This window comes from Hetaerina americana, unplaced genomic scaffold (assembly GCF_022747635.1).
Source record: "Hetaerina americana unplaced genomic scaffold, ioHetAmer1.1.p SCAF_291, whole genome shotgun sequence".
NCBI classification, from domain to species: domain Eukaryota; kingdom Metazoa; phylum Arthropoda; class Insecta; order Odonata; family Calopterygidae; genus Hetaerina; species Hetaerina americana.
In genome coordinates this window covers 105,203-130,949 of record NW_027286865.1, presented here as the reverse complement: position 1 = coordinate 130,949, position 25,747 = coordinate 105,203, and the positions used below count along the sequence as shown (strand labels likewise).

At 45.2% G+C, this 25,747-nt stretch overlaps 1 protein-coding gene across 1 annotated transcript in view; it reads left to right on the top strand.

The window, feature by feature from the left end:
* The window catches only part of LOC139689947 (nucleolysin TIAR-like), a 99,346-nt gene that overhangs the window by 31,273 nt on the left and 42,326 nt on the right, over window positions 1-25,747 (top strand). The window contains exon 2 of the mRNA XM_071587096.1: window positions 14,499-14,601. Coding sequence (XP_071443197.1) covers window positions 14,523-14,601 — 79 coding nt within the window. The 5' untranslated portion in view covers window positions 14,499-14,522. The remainder of the gene's footprint in view (window positions 1-14,498; window positions 14,602-25,747) is intronic.

Below are 25,747 nucleotides of genomic sequence, written 5' to 3'. Positions count from 1 at the left end.
GCTGGAGAATGCTTGCTCACGCTTTTCGCTTCAATTATTTAGCTTTTTAGCCATTTATTCTATGTCAGATTGCAAATTATATGCATTGGTGGCTGCCAGCTGCAGTCCCTACAGTAGATGATTCTCGAAAAATTAGTCATGACCATGAAACTGACAAGTTTTGCCGCCCTTGCATTTGCCGTGTGACCTAATAAGGTGGTTTTAAGGCAGGTGATGATGTTTCCTTTTTCACCATTGTTCATATGTTTTATGTGTCCATTGTTAATAAGGTAGTTTATTAATGCACGTTAAGCTTGACAAGTAGAGGACGTGTTAATCGTCTATAATCGTTGTTCGCTCCCTATTTTAAGTATACGATTTGAAACGCGTGATATGCTGCTTATGATTTAAATCGCGTTGACGTCAACGTGAATCTGAATTTTTTTTAAAGGGCCTTCATTGCGTATTCGACGTTTTTTGAACATCTATTTTCAACGTTATGGATAGCAGTCCCTCCTCGACCGTATTATTGCTGTTATAATTATCAGTGAAAGTGTGGATAAAATGTTCCGCATCGTAAGGTCATATGATGGAAACGAGAATGTTATCTCCCACTTTCAAAATGGAGACACCATCAAAGAAAAAAAACGTGCGAAATCCGTCACTCGTCTCCTTCGACAGGAAATGGTGGTTGTGTGACTGGCCCCGACGGGGGGACATGGGCGGAGATTGCCGTCACCAAATACAAAGTGTATAATTTCGCGTGTAGGCTGGAAAAATACAGCCCTCCATCGATTGCCTGATCCTTGACTTGAAGAGGTTTGTTTACTCCACTATAACTGACGCCCCCATATGTTATTGTAATAATCGATAAAATACCGTGGCTCAGCCTATGTTTCCCATTCTCCCTTTTACTTTCCACGGCGGGTCTCCGCTCTCCGAGTTAATATTCCATTTGCGTACAGCAAACTTCGTCGCTTTCCCGGAGAATGATATGATCTCACCCTTATTACCCTTCCGTGAGCAATCAAGTGAACTCCCCCGTCATAAATTAAAAAGCCTCACGTCGAAAAAACGATAGTCGCCGCATTATAAATTTTCCCCCGGACTCATTTCCCCTCCGTCGGTCCGCTCTCCCCCCCACCCCCTCCCGCCCGGAATCCTCCCTCCGTCTCGCGTGCCACCGAGCACACGAGATGGGTTAGGCGCGCTTTCGCCGAGGTGTTAATATCCGAGCGAAGCAGTCGAAAAGGTTATAATTGCTTTCCGATGGTCTCAAAACAGTCTCCCCCCCCCTTTCCCGCACACGCTGATAGTTTCTCTCGACGCGCTCTTGTAATATGTACGAAATTGAAAAATAAATAAATGAAATCGAAGCAGAGAGCTCCGTTCACTTTGCTCGTTGGCTGGTAAGCGTCTGTCCGCACGGAGGGGGGGACGTGTGATTTGTGGGGGCTCGCGCCCCCTACCATCCAAAGGAAGGAGAGACCCCCACCCTCCCGGAAGCAAACGCCTCGGTATTTTTCCTTCCCGCTCCAGAATCGCCGGGAGGTTGTTTAATTGACCGATTGGCCGAAATGTAGCGAAATGATTCCAAGCGCTGACGATGGGAAAGTGGATTTCAATGAGTTTCTTGCGTGTTATTTTCCCGACCCCATCTCCAAAAAAATGTGTAGAATATAACCCTTTTCATTCCCTTTCCCTTTGTCCTTTCACCGCACCCCATCCCCCTTTTTTCAACCTTCCTCGCTTCCCACCCCCACTCTGTTCCCGCCCCCTCCTTGCGTCTCCCCTCGCCCCCCTCGTGCCCCCGGAACGCGCCACTGAGTAGTGGGTAGATCTGGGTGGGGAGAGGGCCGCGGGGGTCTGGGTGAAGGGTGGCGCGAAGGGGGTGGGCGGGGAAGGGCTGCTTAACCTCCGGCCAAAAAATCCAACCCAATATCCCCCCAATTTCTTTTTCCCCCGAACCGCATTTGTACGCTCGCTCGTCCTTCCCCGCCCCTACCTGACCCCGTCCTTACTTTTCGAGGATTTGTTTGGCGAGTCACGGCGCGCTCTTTAATAATGCTGAAGCAGGAATCGATTCGGTATCAGTTGGTAGACTGACGCCGCCTTTCCCACATCGAAGGAAGGCTCTCGAGGACTAGCCCTGTTGTGTTTTTCCATTTTTTCATCCTCAACTCGACGGAGTGTGTTGTGCATTTATATTTTTAGCCTTCCCCGTTTCCTTATAATAATTACTTTGCCTCTTGCAGATACATTTGTGGCATCGTTGTTTCACCCCTCCCTTTCGTGGCTATCACCCACTCTCCCTTTCATCCCCTTTCAATTTTAGACCTCTCGCACCTCCTCCCCCTCCGCGTTCCACGTTTTTCTTCGAGGTTCGATACGTGCGTTCTATCTGTTTCTTTCCCGTCCCCTTCGCGAAAATCGCACTCCTTACTGACCGTAGCTCTGCCCTCTCGGGTGGGGGGAGGGGAAGTGGACGTTGGCCGATGGCTTGAAACACGTCACGAAATTTGCCGCACTCCTTTCCAGGACATAGTTTTTTATTACGAGCATTCTCCATGTTTAAAATGCGTCATTTCTCGTGCCGCATCATGTGGCGATTTAAAAAAAAAATACATGGAACTACGGGACCACGCCCAAGAGCCTACGCTTAGATTATTGCCACAAAGATCATCAATGTGGCCAGTATTGTTGTATGCGTAGAATGTTCTTGCTGCGGAAGCAAATGGCCGAAGCTTTTGTCAACACCTTCCACATATGTATAACTTTAGAATGGGAAAGCGCTGAGGTCGTTGAAACCTTATCAAGTTTTTTTTTTACTTTTTACGTTATCTCTCTGGAGTTGGTCAGAGTTTTCCTCAGGTTTTCACAAACTGTAATACCTGAATACTTTGAACTACGTTACATTTCGCGCATGGACTCTTTCGTCATAGTTCCGTACATTTCCAGGTAATTTATGTGACTGTATCTTTTAGGATCCGTGGATTTGTGAATGCATGACTATCACGGTTGTATTTCGAAACGAACCAAGCTTCTGAAGGTTTCGTAATTATGTTTTAACCTCGAAAATAACCTGTTGTGACTAGATTTAATTCTTTTAATTTTCACTCTTTAAGCATTAAGCTGACATTAAAAATATCAGGAATTCAGATGTTTTTCTATAAATAAAGTTTTAATTAATCAGCAATTCTATTAGCTGCACCGATTCGTTGTGCGTGGGTACAGTGCTCCATCGGGGGGACTAGTGCAATTTGTCCAAGGGGCGTGTCCATTCAAAAATTTATTGAAATCATAATTTCGAGGTTGTTTACATTAGGGTTGTCTTTGGGTAAAATTCCTAATGAGTGGGACACAATTGCTCCCTTCTGCGTTGCGACTCCGAGCGATGCGCGCCCATTTTCAGGATATTTGGCCGACGACACGGGAATCGGTCCTACCCCCCACCCTCCCCTCCAATCCGCCTCCTCTCTCTACCACTCCCCGACCCGACCACGAGACCGTGCAACCCCCCCCTCTTATTTTATTATGCTCGTGTGCAACCGTGCTGCCATCTCTCCGTCGTCAGTGTATCTTCCCCTCATTTTTCGGGTAAACTAACTTCGCGTGTCCTTTCGACGCGATTCCCAGCGCCGCGTCAGCCCCCTGCACCTTGCCCCCCCCCCCCCCCCCGGGGGTTGGGTGAGAAGGTAGGGCGGGGCTGCGTGCGGCCGCCGCCATCGCTGCTTTCATTCCCTCTCATCCCCCTTCCCCCGCTCCATTCTCTTGTCTATTCCGTTTTTTGGGACGGCGGGCTCTTAATCGTCGGTTGTTTCACCTCGCGGCCCTTTCTCCTGCCACCTTCATTATCCTCCACCGCCCCTTCCCGCACACCCCCTACCCTCTCTCCTCGCTTGGCTCCCTCGTGTCGCAGCGTTTCGTGATCTGCTAATTCAATCAGTGTATTTGAGGTAGGTGATGGAAAATACGTATCAAACCTTCGCGTTTCCGGAGGATCTGGATCCCCTGAGAAAGTGGGGCGTATTCTTGATAGGCTGGACTTGAGAATGTTAGAAAAATCAAAATCTATTGGTTTGTGGAAATTGAATAGATTTTACGAAGTACTCCGTAGTTCTTGCATTATAATTTTTATAGCTATGATAAAAATTATTTATTCCTCTTATGCCGATTTCGATTGAGGGTTGGAAGGAAGTATATGAGGATGAATAGGGACTTGGTTGTAGAGTAGGGATGTTATACTTCGTTTTTGTTTGGATAGATTAGAGAAATACTTTGTGGTTGCGTCCATCCAAAACCTAGCTTCACCGGTAGATTACCTAATAGTAATAATGCTGCTTTCATGAGTTTTGGAGTATGCATGAAAGATTTTCCATTTGAATGTTCTATTTGTTCTCAATAAGTGGCGGACATGGAACTTTTTGTCTTGGGTGACGTGATTTCTATTCTCCTCTGCGTCAAGTTCGCCGTCTTCCCCGAATCAGCCGCCGCCGGGAGCGGATACCCCTCGCTCGCCTCTCGGCCGCCGGCGCCGTCTCACCGGTAGTTCATGAAATGCGGGCGTTGAAAATGTTAGGATGATTAAGGATTTAACTTTTCTTCCTTTTTATTCGAGAATAGCCTTGTCACGCAGTCACTTTCTTCAAGAATGCCATTCAATTTTTCGGGGCGTTCTTCATCGAAGCAGTGCCCCGGCCTGCCCTCCTCCCCGCCGAATGCACACGCACTCCTTGGGATCCGCCGTTCGTCCCACGCACCCATCCCAGTCTCTCCCGTCGCCCCATCACCACTCCAGGGCTCGCATCATCCACAGGACCGAGCGCGCCTTCACTCTGGGCACTTCCACACTCCCGTCCCCCTTCCTTCCCTCTTATCTTTTGATCATTCGACGTGTCGGTCGTCCCCCCTCTCTTCCCGCCCCCCGCATCGAAATGCGCTGTTTGCTCTCCTCCCGAGGGTCTTTCCTGCTCAGGAAACTCAAATAGGATTTCTTCTCCGCTTTATCCCCGACGAGCGCCGTCTCCCTTTGGTCTCCCTCGAAGCAATGGTCCGCCCTTGATTCTCATTCGCAGGATCTTAACTCTGATCCGCCATCCATTCATGATGTTCTCGTTAGGCAGTGGAAATGAGAATGCACGTGGAGTTAATTTTGCACATGCATTTTGGGACTGTTGTGACCGAATTTGGTCCACTTAATATCCGATTTTCCGATAAAGACCGCCGCGTGAGGTGTGATATGTACATATTTTAATCTTTTTCTATCAAAATGAAATTTGTTGATACTTCATGAATTATTGTTTGCAAAAAAATAGGATCCATCTTGTAGATTCATTATAAATGTGTCATAGGGGATGTTTTCTTTCATTGTTCGTAAGTGACGCAATCTTCATGCTGGGTGAAGAGAGAAATGCTGACTGTTTTCGGTCGTGCGGTTGTGAGGAGTTATGGTGTAGTGGGCGTTATGGATGCCATTGTTCTTCGTTTCATGTATCCATTCTCCTCTTTAGGCTATTTCAAAGATATAACGGTCTTTTTTATAGGACCGTGCACGAGTTAAACTCCCCTAGTCCTTACTTCTGGGCAATTATTTTCAATATCCCTCTCTAATTGTCGTCCTTCCTTCCCGCCAATGCCAGATCTCTCCATGTAGAGCAAATGATTACAGCAAGTCGTTCCAATCCCTTTAAAAAGCTACTAAAATTAAAAAAAATAAGTTTTAACTTTCCATTTGCAGCTCTCGGCGCACATCCGTGGTTAAAATCTTCTTCTGCGAGCATTTGGCTGACTTTGCATTTCCTCGTTACGCAAACGGTCGTGCTAAGGAAAATACCTTATCTCACCCAAATACCAGTCCTTACTTCCTAAATATTTTCGAAAAAAGGCATGGAGAACAACAACATTCTAAGGGCAGTTAAGAGGAGAGTTAATTTGTAAATGTGCTCCGATAAAATGTACAGTCAAATTATTATGTGATAGGGAAAATCTAGGCCATAAAGGTTTTTTTAATACTAAAATTGTGCATTTCTATGAGAAAAAAATAAAAGATAAAGATTATAATTTGTAGCCGAAGCCGTTTATCTAGTAAGTTGTGAAAGGGGCTGGAGGTAGAGGTACTGCATGTTGTATTTCGCACGACAAAAATCGGCGCATGGTGCGGGGGAGAAGGCGGCGGAGCGCCCCTCATTTTGAGATGTGCTCCCGAGAGGCGCACCATCTTGTTTCAAAGAAGCTTGCACTCGTACTCTGAAGGACCCTCAGGAATCCACCTACCAGGGAGTCTTCAAGTCGTGGAAAGTCCGCGGGAAAAAGTGTGTCGACGCTCACTTTGAAGAATTTTGAAGCTTTATAGCAATATCTGAAATAAAATATAAATTTAAAAAATATTTGAAAATTTTCCCGATACTTTTTATGCAAGCCATATAGGGTTAAACATTTGGTTCTCGGCATACTTTTAGTCGCAGTCGCATTGGTTTCATGTTCATCTTCACTGGGGTACCTATAAATGGTATGTATTACAACTGTTATTGACACCATTTATGTATAGGCTATATTTAAATTTTACTTCTCGTTTGTCCTCTTAAATGACATTACATAATGCTCGTGAGAGTGGTCTTCAGACTCTCTTTTGGTCGGAAAGCTCCGTGATACATTTTCAATTCGACTGAACGGACACTACCCTCGCCACCGTTAGCGTTCTTGTTTAAATGTAGCATTTTAGTGAACAATGAACACCGCTATTTTTTTGTTGAATTTAAGTCTCGTTATCCAGGAGCTTGGCACCGCACTAAGACTACCCACTATTCATGATCGTCATCACACCTGCAATCAGTAATTGTGATTACCACGTGATTTATAGTTTCCAAATATGCACTTGTTTGTGAATGTACCTTGTGAGCTGGAATCAATCCCTGGAAAACAAGGAAATTCCTGAATAGTTATTTGTAGGCAGCGGGCTCAGCTGGGAAGCTCTTGCTCCTGTTGCTGTCGCTATCGCCTTGTGGAAATACTCGCTATTTTGGTTTTGTCCGGGGGAAGTCGAGACCCGTCGCTTTATTCGGGGAGAAGCTGCGTAATCGGTCGAAAACAAGCGTGGCGACGCGGGCAGAGGGAGGGTGGTAGGGGGGCAGTGGGTGGCAAGGGGCGTGTGGGCGACTCCGGCATCGGGCGTACTTAATCGCGGGGATCTGGAAATTTGGCAGGTGGCAGAATTCCCTGAGCTTAGCGAATGCCTATCAATATCAATACAAAGCCGCCAATGAAATATGCATGGATTCCGTGCTCATTACGTCATAATTGAATTTATAATGACTCATTAATTTCTTTCACGGCATAAAATTGCTTCAGAGAAATCGTTAGCCATGGATCTAATGATACACCGCGGTTCATTAGCGTGGGATTTATCTTCAGATGTGTGTACTGCATAATGGTTTCGTGGATCCCGCATTCTTCACGACAGTTTTCACTCATTCATTCGCATGGCCTATTTTGTCTCGCAGTCTCATTATGTATCAAGAGATGACAAATATGGAGGGCGTCTTAATTTTCTCGCGGCTGCCTTTTTTTTCGTGCCTTTTAAAGAGATCCCTTGATAAAAAACAAACGATAAATAACCCTCCAGTTGGCATAAATCAAAGAGGAAGGTTTTCCGGGAGGGTTTAAAAAATTTTCGTCACGTAGAAGATCGGTAAAAAAGAGAATCGGAGGGAGTTCGGGCAAACAAACGAGGAGTTTGAGGATAGAGGAGAATTAAACTGCTTCCCTCCTCGCCGCTCTCCCGGCTTCATTTTTTCGTGCCTGGATATACGCCGCGCGCGCGCGCGTCTGAAGACACGTGTCCGTCCGGCGCTAACCCACCCCACTCACTTCGGAACCCCAGCCCCGTCACCCGCGGCGTCGCTCACTTTCCGGCCAAGGTATAAACGGCTCGGAGATTAGCATTCCGCATCCGCTGCGATATACCTCTCTTCCCTTCCCCGTGACCGAAACGCCCCCACACCCCCAACCAGTCCCACAAATCATAGCGGCCTGCGAGAGGTAATTAAGTCGGAGGGGAGGGGAGACCCTTACCTAATTCTCCCCCTCCCTTCCTCCCCGCCCCTCCCGTCTTCGGACTCCCGTCCCTCCCTTCGCCTTCAACAGAGCCACGCACGCACGCCTCTCCCGACTCGCTCGCACGCACGCATGACGGAGGGAAGAGTGATGGGGTGTGCATTGGGAGCCACGTGGTGTGGTGCCGCCTCTCTCCCGAAGGCTGATTCCGCTGTGTTGGCATGGGAGGGGGGTGAGAGGAGGGCGCGAGGCGAATGAATGGACGGTCCGTGCGCTGATGAGGCTGAGGGAGGGCGGGGGACGGGTCGCGGTGGCGGCCGGAATCGTGTCACGCCCCCATCCACTCCTCCCGTGATGCGCAAACCGAAATGCGGGAGAGGCAAGCCCTAGTGCTTTCGACCCCTGATCCTCTAAATGATATAGTATACCAGGGAGTTTTGCACATTAAGTTCATGAAGGGTATATATACTTTCGTGTGCTCACTTGTCAAATGTATCTGCTACGAGGCGTCGCGGAGGCCGTCGCGACGTCCTTTTTTATTTCAATTTGATCGGTGGCGGGGTGACGTCCTCGTCTGGCGGCCCAGAGGTCGCGGGTTCGAATACCGCTTCGGTGGATATTTTGCCACCTCGGGCGTGGATGTTTATCGTTGTTGTTATTTCCCCTTGAAATAGTCCAATGTTAAAATACAGTTTAGTCTTATGCGTATGATAATCTTGGGGAGCGGGAAGAAAATATTTGGTTTTAAGACTATTTTCGACTGACTTATTAGAAAGAAGGAAAGGGAATTAACTTGCACTCGTGCCATGCGGCAAAGGACTTGGCTCTTGTTGTATTGCGGCGATGAACACGGCTAGAGAGGCTGGAGATGCTGGTTTTTATTTGTACTCATGTACTCTTACTACGGCGCGAATAGTTGTTTGAAATACCTAAGTGGAGTGCGTCAACTTGTACGAGGTACGTCCTACCACTCTGCTTGTCAGATTACTTCTGATCTCGTTTCTTCCCGGCAATCTCCCACGAAGTCATTTTAAACCGAGCAGCCGCGTGTCCATCACGTGAACATGGAATGCGTGCGTGTTTTTTTTGTCGGAGGGAAATAGTATTCACGTGCTAGCGCAGTCACCACCTGTCCGTCGCGCCAAAACGGAGGGTAGGATTTTTCCCTTCCACCCCACCCACTGCCCCACCGTGCCCTGCCTCCCACCCCGCTTCTCTTCCCCCCCTCCGCCCATACCTTAATACCCACCCCGGGTGTCACTCACTCATTATTCCTACCCACTGTTCTGGGGGTGGGGGGTGTACACTGCGCAGTTCCGGAAACTCCCGCGGGTCGGCGTGTCTGTCACAAGGTTGTCCCCTGTCGTTCCACTCGTCGTCAAAAACGTTTCTCTCGGCGGAAGTGAAACATTGGACGGGAAAGTTTTCCGAGCTCCGCATTTATGGCGTCGCTACTCTCTCTCCCTCTTCCTGCCTCCCCCTTCCTTCCCCCTCCCTCTCTCCCCCTTGCGAATAGCGGTCGTGTCGTATATGAAGTAATGAATGTCCGCGTGAATGTATTCCGTTTGTCCCTTGGTTGTGCACACCCTCGCACCACCCTGTACCCTTCCCTCGCCCATCTCTCAACTCTTGTTGTCACGTTTCAGCCGTTGGATGGAATTTCAAAGCCCTCCTCCCTTAATGCTTGGCCTGATTTTTCATCGGAATGATTGACTGCTCGTGGGCGGGAGCGTTTGTGAAGATCAGTCAGGGAAAATGCATTTCTTTTTTCCTCCGGTGGTTAAAATTGTAGAAATGATGAGAATTAAAAATCCTCCTCCTTGTCTCGGTGGCATTTAACTTCTCCAGTTTTGAAAATACCTTGGTGATACCAATCCGCGATGATCAACGATTTGCATCTCGCTGGGCGTTATTTGCCCTCTGCTTACTCAATATTTTCCGACTTGGCTGTTTCCCCCGAGTTATTTAAAAAGCTCTCTTGCAGTTTTTTGTGTAAAATTTTGTGATGCTCCACCACATACCTATTGGATTTCTCATGCGCACGCAAAATTTGGAAAGAGAAAAGCAGTAATTGGCATTGCAGCTAAAATTGTTCAAGTACTTGGATGATTTAAACTATAGTTCAAACACAAATTTTGCGCTATGCTATACTACTTATTGCAAACAAAGCTGTTGTTGTAATTCAGAATTGCTTATGGTTTTCATGAAAGAATGTCGGGATGAGAGCAAAATCTTCTAGACAGCCAAAGACAATTTATCAAAATACGTTTAAAAATGAAACGTGGAGTTGTTCAGCATATGAAGAAAGGAAACGTTTATCTTTCGGAATAGAATTTAAATTAGGTTTCTGAGCCTTTGAAACAATTTAAACATCTTTGACAACAGCCAATTATATTAATTACGAAACTGTATTAAACTTTCTAAAATCGATTTTTGGTACTTGAAAATCCGTTAAAGTTTCATTGAAAATTAATTGGTAGTGTTCACCTGCTGTGGTAGGTAAAATTTACGACTGATTATCTTTTTTGATTTTCTCTGATTAAGCAGCATGGCTTTATTTTCGAACTTGCATTGCTATTTTAACATTGAAATAATTGTTTGTTGATATAACAAATGTAAGTAACACCCTTTGCGTTTCTATCTCGTTAATTCTCGATAAGAACCATTCACAATACCTTAATATTAACCGCATATACATAAATGAAAACCTAGTTATGAGATATCTCGTATTTGAGGATGAATGAAATTAATTCATATGGAAAGCTTTCGTTATTAGGGCTGTCATAAGGCTAAATCATTATCAGTGTTGAGGGGTATGGTGTGGGTGAGGCTTGATTGTCCTCCCGGAGAAGCGCTCCCTCCTCAATCTGGAGGGTGAGGTCCCTTCTTTGAAGAGAGTGACGAATAGGGTAGAAGCCAGGCCGAGCGGCAGTCGAAGCGTGAGGTCGCCGGAATCACTCCCCAGGAGTTTCCTTCCTCTTCTCCCGTATGCTTTATTGCTCCCTCGGACGGGGAGGGGAGAAGGACACCCTTTTCACAATTCCTACCACCCCCTGGACACCTCTCTGTCCTTTTTTTTAGCTTGGTGAACTGAAGCTCTCGCCGGGGCATGTCGGTCGGTCTCCTCGTCCGTTCTCCTCGTCCGTTGAACTGAGTGGTTTCCAATTCATCATTTCGGTGGGCTAGGTGAACAAAAGGATTTGAAAACATTTTTAAATGTAAACCAATATCACTTGCGAACACATATCACGTGGCATTACGTTGCATACGTCAAGTGTAATGTGATTATAAAAGCTTAAATTATGTTTATGAGTGACCTATATGTGAGAAATTAAAATGTAAATTAAATAACTTTTATTGCGTAAATAGCAGTCAAATAACTCTCTGAATAGAAATGCTAATTTATATTTTTATTCATTGACCATTGACGAATGTAATTTTTCTGAATGTGAAGGTTGAATAAATAGCATGGGCATGACCCAATCGAACTGCTACTTACTATGAATTTATCTTTAGTCTCTGCAGCCTAAAAAATCAAGTTGAGTCGTAGCAAATACTTTGAATTGAGTGTAATAGTCTTGATTGGGCATTTAATTGGGCTATTGTGATTGGTCTCATGATTTGTGTCCCGAAGAGGTGACTTGAAGCACCAAAGAGGAAACACTTACGGCTGACGGAACCGTTATTAGGGCTGTCATATTTACGTATATTCACTGCAGCGATAATGCATTAATAACCTTCAGTTATGCATTACCAGATCGTGGAGAATTTGAAAAATGACTTGGATTCTCCAGCTTCGAGTGCCTCTCGTGGCGAGAGCTTCTTTTTAAATTTCGGAAGAGGTTTGCATGCTAGAGAAGGGGGTGGGACACTTTGTGGGATTTAGTTCTTCATACGGTGCGAAGGTGGGCTATTACCTTGCTATAGCGGACTCAGCACATGGAAGAGGACGAATAAGTTGGCTTCGAAATAATTTTCAACCGCGCCCCCCTTTCAATGCTTCGTCCAATGAAAAGGCGTTCCCACTTTCCATTGGGCTGTTAAATTTTAAGCGCAAATGATCGGGCGCTATCATAAAATTGTTTTTTCAACAGAATGTTTCACATCAATAAAGTAAATATTTTTTCATTCGCTATTTTCCTCTCAACTCAAGGATTTCTTATTCTGTGCGGTGGTTCAAATTCCTGTGCACATTATACATAATATTTCTCCTTGGCTAGTTTTTTCCTTCTGATTTCATTGATCCGATATCCGGATATGACGGACGTATTGTGGTTACACACTGTAAAACTACGAATGGTGGCTCGTTGACCTTCCGGTCCCATGATCTCGTCGCAACTCTCTTTCTCCGCCGCCTCTGAGCGCATATATCGCCGTCTTTGTCCCCCCCCTCCCCCCGCGTCAAGGGGGAGGAGGCGTCCCCCGTCCCTCTCCCGCCCTCCCGCACTTCCTCCTCTCCCCTATCCGCGGCTCAAATTTTCTGTTTCTGCGACCTTGTCCAGCGGAAGTCGCTCTGCAACGCTTCGTCTAGGAGTGGGGGAGTCATTAATTAGCCCATCCCACGGGGTTTTATGCGTCCGGCGTAACCTCAGGGGTGTCGGGAAGGTGGAGGTTGGTTCCCTCCTGTAGTCTGCCGTGCTGGAGGAAGGAGGTCCAAAGGCCGTCGTCGCTGCTGGACCCCGCCCCCCCCCCTTGAAAAGAAGCTCGGAAACCACCGCGGAGTCTTTTCGCGGGACGGCTGGACGGACTTGTACCCACTGCGTGTTGTCTTATACTTAGGTTGCGCACTTATCTATTTTGGTCGGCTCCTCTCGCGGAATTTTCCTGTTTTGTCGGAACTTGTAGCGTCATGCGGAAATCTCGGAGGGTAGATTTAGGTGTATACGGCGAAAGTATGTGTTATGAGCAATAAAAGTCTTCGTTTCCCTGTCCCGCGGTATACTTAAGCAGTTAGGTCACGAAATGTAAGCATTTGACTCTTTCATATCGGTCGCGGAAATGTCGAGCAGAACTTTCGGGGCCAAACTTCGGCATACCTAAGAGGAAATGGTACAATGAAAACGGCGAGAGCCTACCTCACAGACATTGGAGAAAATATTTTTAAGTCGGATATGTATATTTTGGCTGTAGTTGTTCTTTTTACATACCCATCTTCTCTATGGTCATTTCCAAGGGAAGAATTGTCGAAAGGACATCTCTGCATCAATTTCGTTCGTGCATCTATCTACTAATACTTAACTACCTGACGCCACTATCGTGGCGCACCCTTATAGATATGAGCGAAGGTCTAAAGTCGTTGTACGTTTGCAAGTAAACAAATCTTAAGAAGATCTTCATGAAACCTAAATTGATTAAAATCAGAATCTGAAGTGATTAGAATCAGTACCTAATGTGATTAGAATGCATTTGCTAAGAATGTATTTTCGTCCATTTTCATCTAAATCTCTCTCATTCGAAGTATTTACCGTTCTGCCTTTATACCTCATGGCCGATGACTTAGAGAGGAAGGGACCAATCCCTGGGATTCGAACTGAGACCATCCAGACAAATAGCTGGAAACCTAGGTGCTATAGCTCGATGCTGGTTGTTTTTTATTTGTGATATTGATGGGAAATATCTTCAGTCGATTTGCAGAACAGAACATTAACACAGAAAACCGACCGTTGGTAATTTTTTTCGTAAAGCTCCGAATGTATTTACTCACGCGATGGGCGATTCCAAGATGCAATATAAATTGAACCCCATACTTCTAAACTCATGATCGTTAGTAGTATCCCTTACTTTAAGTACATCGCCAGTGTAGCTAACTTCAACAATTTTTTGAAAGTTTAAATGATACAATGGCCAATTTTTTCGTGAAATCCTTGGTCTAAATGAATTATTTCTTAACTTTTTACAGCTATGCACCGTATGCCTAAACTTATGGTCTATTGCCACTCCGTTATTATAACGGGGAAAAAATGTCGCATTCAGCTCAGAATCAGCAGGCACCTCTGTCAAATCACCCCAATGAATGCAGCGTTACGGTACGTCTCTTTATGACATTGTCCATCGTACCACGGAGAAATAACACCATGAATATCCAGGGATGATCCATGTGGGCCCAGACGGTAGTGGAACTGAAGGAATTTTTTCACCATATTGGGAAAGCACTGCATTGTTAATGTATTGTATCCATTATATATTTATTGCACACTTTCCATTATGTAATTGAAATATACTTAACTTTATGATAAGATTTATACCAGCATCAAACCACATTTTTACGTTAACGTCTGACTAAAATCTTACCCATTGACTTGGAAGACGAAACTTTTGATGCAATAGAGAGGTTATTTCTCTCGTTCGACCGTTTTACTTGTTCTTTACATACACATCATTCACACTTTGACTGCCTTCTCTTTACATTTCCCAGCGCTCGATTTTGGTCCCGGATTTCACATCCTCTCTTCTCTCTCTCTTTCCAGGAGGCGGAGAGTGCCATAGCGGCCATGAACGGCCAGTGGCTGGGCAGTCGCAGCATCCGCACCAATTGGGCCACGCGCAAGCCGCCTGCGCCCAAAAATGAAGGTAAGGAAGGCCGCTCTCGACCAGCCGGCCTGCCGAGGTCGCTCACGCGCCCATCCTCCTCCCCCCAACCACCACCTTCCCTTTCGAGAGAGAAAAGCACGTGCCCTAAACGGCGGCGAGGGTCATTTCTCGAGATCTCGCAATCGGCATCACGGGATAGCACGCGGTACACTCGGTCGGGATGGGCTGCCGAGGAAGGGGGCGGGCTTCGTCCGAGTGGTTGATTCCCATTGTGGGTGAAATCTTTCCCCCTCCAAATGGTGTAGTACACAGCAGCTGCTGTTGAAACGTTGAGTGCAGCCATTTATTACATTGGCTTCGTATATTCACTGCAGCAATCACAAGCCTGTTCAAGAATTTGAACCGCTAAAAAATCAAATTTAAAGCAATAGGGGAGGCTAAAAATGCCCATAACAAATTAATGACGACCTCCAGTTCAGTTTTTGCCACCCGAATGGGAGTTCAATTTATAAATATTGAAAAACTCACTATCTCTTACTCTTTCACTAAGACTGCACTAATAAATAAACTCAAGTCAAGAGGAGTTGACGAAATAAATGGAGAAATAATCAAGTTGCTCGTGGTGAAAACAAAGGATACCCTGTATGGAATAATCTAAGATAACCTCGACAGTGAAAAATGGCCAGGAAACTTAGAGAAGAGAGTGATGATTACAATGCCCAAGAAACCAAGAAGAGTGAATGCGAAGAACATTGAGCCTGATGTCTCACGCCTCGAAAATACTTACTCGGATAGTTAGCCAAAGAATAGGAGGATAATTAGAAGAAAACCCCTTCGGAAAAATGATTGGGCTTCAAGAAAAATCGAGGAACAAAAGAGGCAATACGTAGCTTGAGGGTGCTGGCTGATAAATGATAAAAGAATCAGGTGACAACCATGCCAATGAAAATCGGAAGGAAAATGGTAGCCAAAGAAAACAAAGGAGTTAGATAAGGATTCAAACTCATGCCCGCACTATTCAGCGTTTATCCAGAAGAAGAGGCAAGAAAAGAAGAATATCAAGCAAGAGTCAACTAGGTTAATGGTGAAGAAATTAATAACTTAATCTTAATCTTAATCTTAAACTTGCAGATGACATTGCAGTAGTCGCAGAAATGAGAGGATCTGAAAGCAACTCTGAATGTCATGGACCAAGTACTTCGGTAATGTAATATAAGCATCAATCAGGTGAAAACTAAAGTCCTTGTTCGTGGGAGAGAAAAACTGAATACATATATCACGACCCGAGGAGTCAAACTAGAGCGTGTCGAATCCTTCGCCTACCTGGGCATAAGTATAACTTGGGATTGAAGAAGTTCGATCAACTTCAAATGAATGATATCTCAAGCGAGGAAGGTGTTCAAGAGGAAAAGGCAATCAAAGAACCTGAGGTTACAAACAAGGAAGCAGTTGGTGAAAACGTTCGTATGGAGCATGGCGCACTACGGATCAGAGACGTGGAACAGCGAAGGACAGAAGTTCTTGAAACATTTTGATACCCTGGTGAGGAAACTTCAGCTTAGGGGGGGGGGGGGTCCATGATGACGAGTTTTTGGGCAGGACGCCTGTTCTCCTTCACGGCAATGCCAGGCTTCACGCGACTGAGAAAACGCAACAACTGATCCGAAAATGCAGATGGAAAATTTTGACAACAAGCAACAAGCCACCCTACAGCCCGCACTTGGCTCTTTCAGACTTCATCTAAAAGGATCAGACTTCGACCTCAAGACGCTCGTTGGAACACGGGCGAAACTGTTGTCCAAAAAATAACAACCTGCGCGGTGGCATCCCAAGAATGGAGAGTCTTACGATTCTTAATTGATTTCATTCCGACAGCTCATTGGGCGGCGACTATTAGTCAGCTCGTTCTTTGCGAGCTTTATACTCGAGATCTCACCCTCGCCGTCAGATATTGTGCTGATTGGTTCATGGTGTCATCTGTCAAGTTGTGCCATGGTATTTGCCACTTTGATTGCCATAAACCCAAAATATTTTATTACCCCAATGTTGTTATGGACTTGTAATACTGTGTTTAGAGTGTATTGAAATATCAGCCATCGCTTTTTCCTGCATTCCTGGGTAGGGTGGATATATGTTTGCTGCATTGAATTCCCCTACCCATAGTTCTTTTAAGTGAAGGCGTCCGCCGTTTACATCCACAACTTCGGAAGTGAAACAAGGGTTTTTGATGAAGTGTTTTAGCATTATTTAAGCTGTAAAGAATTAATGCTTATTGTGACCGCTTGCAGTCGGTGTCGTGCGCATTGTATGTGTGTTAAAAATCTATAGAGCACCATTGTTTGTTAACTGGTTACTTTTCTTAAATGTCGTGTAACATTATGCCAATAATGCAGCCTCAGTTTGAGTAAGATGCATGTTACTTATCTTCTCTGTGTTCTTTGTGTCGGGTGTCTCTAATGTCATACTGAATATACGTGTCAGATCTCTCAGTGTTTTCTCTGCACATCATCCTACGGTGTGTTCTCTCGTCTCGGGAATCTAATCAACTTCCTCGAGCATTTCAAAGCGAGATAGCATGGCCCAGCTCGCGTCCCCTCAGCGCGGCGCGAGGGCACTGTCGCCGATGAGGCGCGTGACCCCAGCGATCACACGTTCAAGCCGCCCTTCCCCTCATACCTTCGTCGAGTGATGGCTGAATATTGTTGTTGATCCCCCTTCCTCGAGCAAGTCTCTCCCAGCCGCCTCCCCACACCCCCCGCCCCTCTCCATATGTCCCACCGTCCCCCTCTCCCTCATCCCCTTGACATCCCCTCTCCCCCTAGAGGCTTTTGAAATTGAATTAATCCCCAGCATGTGTCGACCTAATATGCCGTGAATGGGAATTTGTGAAATGTACTTCCTTTCCACTTATTTTTAAAATACTTTTCTGTTTGTGACACTTATTGAGTATGAGAAATTTGTTTCAAGTGAGAGGATTTGTTCTTTTGTTATGATGGAGGAGGAAAATGGTGCTTTTGGCCACTTTCTATGTGTGTGTGGTGTGTGTTTGTTCGTTAAATCGATGAGAGACTGACAGCGCCTCCAAGGTGAGGTCATTAAGAGTAGCTTTCTCATAGAAATGCATCCCATTGTGCTGTGTGCGTTTACGTATAATGCATATGCAGGATTTATGTGTACCTGAATACATATGTGCTTTTATATACATATTTAATCCTTAGTTTCCTTGTTGTCCGGATTTGTTTTTTATTGTTCACGCTTTTAAAAACCCTGCTTTAAATGCCACTTGTTCGTATCGAGCTTATAGTTGTAAATGTCATGTGATATCCTGAACCAAATTGTCAATACTTCCTACTGCCGATCTTCGTGGTTGCCTGAGACTCAAGCTCCTCCTTGTGCATTCATCGTGAAAACCCGACCCCAAAGAGGAGTCACTTTTGCTTTGTTCGTCACTTCACTTTTGTTCGAAGAAATACAACTTCCATTGAAATGATGCCTTCTTCTTTGCTGATAGAATCCCCATGTCATTTTTCTAGACGTTTCGAAAATTTTAATGAGCTCTTTCTGGCTTTGAATCTATTTCCAATGGACGGTGGTGGTCGAATTAAAAGACGCCTGCGAGGATATGCATCCATAGTAGATAAACCTAGCGCTGACAAAACTCACCGTTGCTCTTAATGTAGGCGCATCGTCCACGACACTGAAAATTCCAATTAATGATTGAAGGCGACTTTGAACCAAGGAGTCGGCCTTTGATTGACATTGATCTTTGAGAAACTCATGTGTCCTGCATGACGTAATTAGGATTTTCTCTGTTTGACAAACTAATGATGTTACGAAATTTCTTTCGGGGTAAGAGGCAATTATTTTAGATTTCTCAAATTCTTCACGTAGCTGGCTCCGTGTTTCTACGAGTTTGCCTCCACAGTTTCACGACGTTAGGGTTTCTGACTGTTCTGATGACCGGATGAATTATAACCGGTGTGTGCGTGTATCCAGCACACTCGTAGAAGTTTTTAGAAATACATTATTCGATCCCATTCGATCCAATTTGATCCAACCTTGTTTACATCTCTTCTTTATTACAAAACTTCAGTGCTGTACATTTTCTGATACATATTTAATGTTAACCCCGCTTCGATATCTGGTCTAAATCGTTCGTGAGTAGCACGCAATTTTCCGGCTTCCATAGTTCTCTGTTAATCACTGTGTCGTCTACAAATATTCTAAGATGCCTGCTAACGTGAGAGCTTAGGTCGTTAATGTATAACAAGAATAATAAGGGCCCTATAACACTCCCTGCGGCTTTCCTGAACTTAATATGAACACTTATACCTTATAAAACTTCCTACGGCTCGTCTGAATTTAATGAACTCAACCCATCAACTACTACTTTTCGCTTTCGGTTAGGGAAGTCTTTTTTTTTTAAATACCATAATACATTAGTTGGTGTATCAAGTTCTAGTAAGAAACCTTTCGAAGGCTTTCTCGAAATCTGAAAATACAGAAACCACTGGGGTATTCCCTTCTTCCGGTTTCACGGTATCAAATAGAAAGGCTCCGTTGTGTTTCGCACGATCTGAGTCTCCTAATCTCGTGCTGGTTACAGCAGCTGACAGTCGAGGTAATTGCTAACGATATGTTCTAAGATTTTTCAGGAGATAAAAAGAACGCTCTTCAGCGACAACACAAATATATGTATGAACTGTGATTCAAAATTTAACTAAAGAAACACGTAGAAATTACACGAAAACATTTGGCGTTTCTGCGAGTAGGCCGCCATCTTCAGAATCAATAAATTAATATATATGGCCAGTGTAATAAATGTTCATTAGCGGTGTGTGCAGAGTTGGCAAGAGGGTAAGACCGATTATCAACGTGTATGGAAGAAATAATGAAAGAGGCCTGGGAAGAACGTAATAGGAATAAATTACGGTGGGTAATAATGTAAAATAAGTTACATTTGCGGGTGCCCAAGATGTATAATGTCCGTCAGCCAAGGGGTTGAAAGCACTGCTGAGTACATTGGAAATTCAGTGGGATAGGTATGAGATGAGATTAAATGAGAATAAAACAAAGCCTATAAAGTTTTCGAGAAAGAGAGAGGCTAAATGAAACGTTAAAATAGGCGGGCAGAAACTATAGCAGGTGTTTTGGACCAAAATGGTCAAAGCAGTAGGGGCATAAGAATAATTGCGTTAGGCAAAGAAGCATTCACATATACTGAAAGAAGAGGAAGAAAGAATAGATGCAGTAGAAATGTTAAAAAAAAGGCTGTACAAAGCTTGAATAAGGATTGGGGTTTTGAACGGTGCGGATACATGGTCATTGAAGTTAGGTGTAGATTGTAAGCTTTTGAAATGTGGGTGCGGAGAAGGATGGAATCGGTGAAAGGTACAAAAAGGAAAAAACGAACTAGGAAATACTAGGCTTGGTGGGGGAGGAGAGAGGATTGTTAGGAGATTTCCAAAGGAGGCATGGGGATTTAATTGGCAATTTTAATTGCTAGCGGTATGTTAAAGACTGTGATAGAGGGTAGAATCTTAGATCAGCGAGGAAGGGGCAGGAATAGGATAGGGACGTTGGGCGGAATGAAGGGAGGAAGGAAGTACGTTGAATTGAAGATGAGTTAACTGCAGTATCGGATTTCAGGTTTTTTACTGTTTGAGGCAAGGGAATATTTTTAACTCATGTGGCACCATGTATCCATTAAAAACTTCGTGAACTGGTAGAATACCAAGTAATGATAACGAGTCAAAAAAGGTTATTAATTTACCTAGGGACAAACCGCCGGTACACGTTTAAACGTAGTATAATGCGACAGTAAACACTACAACACCTCGCTCTAAAATGAACCATTCTTCAATTCCGCATGAATTCCATCTCTCTTGATGCCCTCCAACGTGCCAATTCCCTTTCTCTTTACCCCTCTTACCTAACCGTTTTCCGGAATTACGGTCTTCAACATTCTTTTGCCACTTCCATCCAATTTTCTTGGTTGCTCGCTAATTCTCCCAACCACCACTTCTCTTTCTCTTTTACATATTTAGGACTTCTTTGTTCGTTTTCATTCCTCCATTTTTTCCATTCTTTTCCGCACCCATATATCAAAAACTTCAGCTAAGACTATCCTTTTCCCTCTCCGACGTAGTTTCGGAGACACCCAGAATTATGTATCATGTTATTGTTTTCGCCGAACCAGAGAATAGGAAAGTAATTAATTGACCCCTAAAAAATCGGTAAGACAAATAGTACGAGAAATTTCAGAAATTTCGAGTGTTGCGCTCAGACTGCAGATTTCCCATCGCCAGACGCAAAATAAACCGGTGGAAAGCTGGCTCAGGTCTGATAACTGCGAGATGATACGTCGGATGTGCAGTTTAAACATATCTGCAGTGGACAAAGGGTTCCAAGTAGTGAGAGAGAGTCACGGAGACGGTTCGCCCCAACCGGGAGGAGGTGGTGACAGGACGGGGCGCGACGTGCGCCCTGCGGCTCATGCAACGCTCGTGCGGCGGAGGTGGAAAGGCCAAGTGGACGTGTTCGCATCCACCTGGGAGGGAGGATTAGAGAGGGGCGAGGGAGAGGCGTCGAGAGGCACGCCGGGTGATGAGTACATACGTCCTCGCGCGGGAGGTGCCCGGCCGACACTCGATGTTCGTCATTTTATGCATCTTCACCCGGAAGAGTGGCACGGGGCGGGGTCACAGGCGGATCCCTGCGAAGAACTCTCGTTCTCTAGAGTCGCGTGACGCGAAAGAGGATTATTGCTTTTTTTCCGTCTTGCTTTCTTTTTCCTCGCCGTCACAAGACATCAGCCTTTCGCAGGCGTTCGTCTTATTGTAGAGCTAGGGAAGCTCTCCGCGTCCGGTGACTTAATGCCGACGTGAACAAGGAGCCGTTTACCGAATATGCGTGAGGAACGATTCTCTTCCATGGCCTTCTCCGAAATAATTCCAGAATTCCGCCCAACTCCCTTTGCACGCCACTGCCTCGTCTCCTTCGTTCTCCACTTATATCATCTTCAAATATCTCTTCCCCTATGGAAGTGTCTTTGCAGGACATTTGTCAATTAATCCTCTTATCGTTCGTAATTCGTCTTAGTCAATGCTCCGCTGATGGCGTCCTCGCATCTCACTTCCGTTCACCCTTTCTGAGATGACACCCTATTTGAGGGAATCCCAGGTGTCGACCGGTTCATATTTTTCCGTCTCTATTACTTTCTCCGTTTCATAGGTCGAAGGCGAAGCGAATTTTCTTTACTGAAAACAATCGAGTGCAAGTCAAGTAAGCAGATTCAGCTCCGGGATTATTGTGACTGCACTGCCATTGTACCTGAATATTTATCGGCGCGAATTTAAAGACTGAGATTATCGGAATGTGATGTGAAATCAATTTTTTGAATCGGTAGTGGCCCTCGCTCAAGGTTTTCTTGGTTTCGGTTGTGCAAATCATTGATATTCCATACCTCGCTGAGCCGATGTCTGTTTCCTTCGGTTGGAGTGCGCATGCGTCAGTTGTCGTTGTGGCTCGCCGCGGTACCACGGCTGCGCCCTCTCCTACCGCCGCTTTTTCCCTCAGTGCCGTCTTCGGTTATGCTTCATTAAATATTTTATTCCTGCAGCCTTGTTCTCCCTTTTAGCTCGTTCATAGTTGTATTTCCAGGGATGGGCAATGAAAATCAAATCCCTTACACTTGCTTCCTGTGTGATATCATTTATTTTGTCAAGTGTTTATCAATTTTTGTGGCTGACTCATGCTTGGAATATCTCTTAGTTGAGTTTTTCTATAGTCTTTACAGTATTATGAGTTTCAAAAAAGGTTGAATCTGTCACAATAAAGAGCATGTCCCAGTTCTAAGGATAAATGGGAAATATGTGATCGAAAAATGTGTCGAATGGAGGGAGTGTTTATGAAGAGCATTAATTGCTGTTGCCCCACGCTTCCAATCGGAAGCAGATTCTCCTTTTCAAGCGGCTGCGGAATAAATTGATCTAGGCTTCGAGGTACTTCCTCCTCTTAGTAATCCAGCCATATTGCCAGGTGATTGTGAAGAGGTTTTGGGCCACCTCCGCGAAATACTCTAAAACGTGCTTGATGAAGCGAAATAGCGCGAAAAAAATCATATAAAAATAAGCCGTCAGAAATAATTGTACTGCTCTTTGATGAAATGGCTGTCAGGATTTCCTCGTTAACACATTAGTAAATGGACGGATTGCAGCAGACGCGATGACATTTCACGAAAGCGCTCTTAACGACTTATTCGACAGATCTTTTATTTTTTAACGCTGAACATTTTGAATTCTCAGCTTTGCTATCTTTTTTTCCCAATTAATCGCTCCCATACTCACCATTGCGCAAAAATGACACTTTTATCAAACTCTTCACCCGATACATTAGCGGCAAGAAGTCGCGATGCCTCCTCACTTAATTTTTTTTTGCCAGAGTAGAGGTGTTGCATTCATAACCCAAATTTAATTTTGAAACGAATTACTTGCAGAGGGTTTCTTATGCCGGCTGTTGCTTTATGATTTTCAATTTCCCAGTTTATTGTCACGCTTATTCCGAGACTTGAATATCAGCGCGGGATTTCACGCCGCAGTATTCGCGCGATCCTCAACCCATGATTCCATTTCTCCTTCCTTCTCTTCTCACTTCCGAGGTTGCCGTTCCTCGCGGTGGGCCCTTTTCCTGCTCGACATCCCGGTTGACTCTAGTTCTTGAGAGAAGGGTGGGGATGGGATTGGGTGCAAAAGACTCACTTAAGCCAAGCTAAAACCCGCGGAACCTCCACCCCCCCTTTCCCCCCCTTTCTTTCTCCTTCGATGTCGACGGTAGCGAGGAAAATATGCAAAATACGGTCTTATTGTCCCCTTCCCCCCTCTTGCATAAGTTCGTTACCTTCTCCCCATCCCATCCTCTCCCGCCATCCGAGAGCCTCTCTATCGTACCCTATTTCCCCATCTCGTCATAGGGACGAGGAAAGAAAATAGAAATGCTATTAGAGGGTGTGCGGAAAGACAGACACCCCCTGTCTCTTTTCATTCTTATCGGTATCCTTGACGGGTGGGTGGCAGAGGGGACCTCCTCCGGAATCCAATTTAAAGAGTCAAATATTGGGCGGGGAGGGATGGGTTGCTTTTATCAACCTTCGTTAATATGCTCTGGCTCCATTCCCTTCCTATCTGTGTGTGCGCCCCTCGCCACTTCAAAATGCAGCACGGAAATCGAATTAATCACTCGATCAGTCGACCGTATCGACCAAGTGTCAAAACTGTCTAGCGCACGTTGATTGGAAAGTGATAGCCCAAGTTGTTCCCCGCGTCCGGCAACTCGATTGAGTTTCATCGCCCGCGCGCGCGGCCCGTCGCTTCGGAAATGCCAAATGAGCCTTCGCCGAGAACACTATTTCTTCCCCCCCCCCCACTTCCCCCCTTCCAATTCACCCCCGATTCGATCTCCGTCGCCCTTCGCTCCAGCACGATGCGCGCTAATGTGCTCATTTGGACCAGCTTCTTGACCTCACCCCAGCTATTTCCATTCGCGTGCGGATTGGTCGAGGAGTTAGTTCTACTTGGAATTCCAATCGTTTAGCCATTTCTTCTTCCTTTTGATGCCATCCCCCCCCCCCCCTTGGACCCTGACCTGGTGCACCGAATAACGTCGGGTGGGCCTTCAGATTGTTTTATTAAACTAGTAGCGGACCGATTAAAGTAGTTTTTTGATGGACTCATCACTGATGCACTTCTAAATTCTGTCTAAAACGGCAGTAAGTACCATGAAAGACTTGAAAGACTAAAATGTTCCCTGTTAAAAAAAAGACTAAAAGACATCCCTGGTGTATAGTAAATTATTGTCTTCGGAAACTTTTTTCATAGTTTCGTGATCTCTGATTGCTGTTTTAATTTTTTGTTCGTGTATTCTGTATATTGGGCATTTCATTTTTTATCGGGATAAAGTTTTTAATGTTTCCGGCCTGTTTATGGCGGCAGAACTTCAACCCCAGGGAATGTTAAAGTTATTATTTTACTGAAAACACAGTTCAATTCTGCCGTTGTTTTCGGCTTAAGCTTTAGTCATTGATATATTTGTATTAACTTCTTTCTTAATTTGCTTCTTATCCGAGCTCCATGGCCTAAAATTATTTTTCCAGTATTTCTTTCACGTTTGAGGGGAATTTTATCATACGTACACAGTTCCGTCTTGAAAGAGAGTAATATTTTCTTATATTGGTTAGAGTTTATTAATATTTGCTCGTGGATTCCTCCTCAGATAACATTCGTTCAGCACTAATTGCATATTCAGACGAAAGGTAAATCGTGTGGCAGTACTCGGGCATTTCTTTTGAACTTTTCTCTCGATTTGGATCATTATAGCAACGAATAGGAATTTAAAACTCTCCATAAGTGTAGTCTAAAGTAAAATTGGTCCGAAATATTAGGATGGCGAATCAAGTAACTAACGGCTAGGGGAAAAAGAGAAGTTCCCAGTTGCAATAAAAAGATAGGATCTTCGATGCCGGAGTAACTGGAAAGGAGGGCGAGAAACACATTACTTTTTTCCCGTGACCCTATTTTCTTAGTCCTTTTTTCTCTCTTCTACGCGGGATATGGAATTATTATTCTTTGCGAATTCATTATTACCACGCCCCCCCCCCCTTTGCCTCCCTTCCCGCTGGGTCCCTCCCATCTCCCTTTGTGTGCCTGATTACTCAGCATGCGGAGGAGCGCATGGCCGCTCGCCGCCCCCCCTTGCTCATCTTCGACCCCCCCTCCACAAAACCCTCTCGCCGCGAAGAGCAACATTGGCAAAGAAGGGATCCGCTGCAGCCGCTCCAAGCATTCCTCTCTCCCACGGAGCGGTGGCAATTATTGGATATCCCAGTCGCCGTCCCGCTAGCTTTCTGCGAAAACTTGGGGGGGTCCTGGCGTGGCAGCGGCAGCAAAGAGGGTGTAGGCGAAGCTCAACTCCTATTGTCTGCTGCGAGGAAAAAGATATTTTTCTCATCTCCTCCCCCTTCAATCCGTCCCTCCCCGGAGCCATTCCCATCCGCCACCACCCAAACTGCCGTGCCGCCCTCACCCGCTTTGACTGCTCGGTGTGAAGATTCCAGAGCGCCGTCGGTAATGGGTTCGAAAGGGTTGAAGAGCCAAGGGTTTGGTGGGTGGGTGAGGGGGGGGCGAATTTC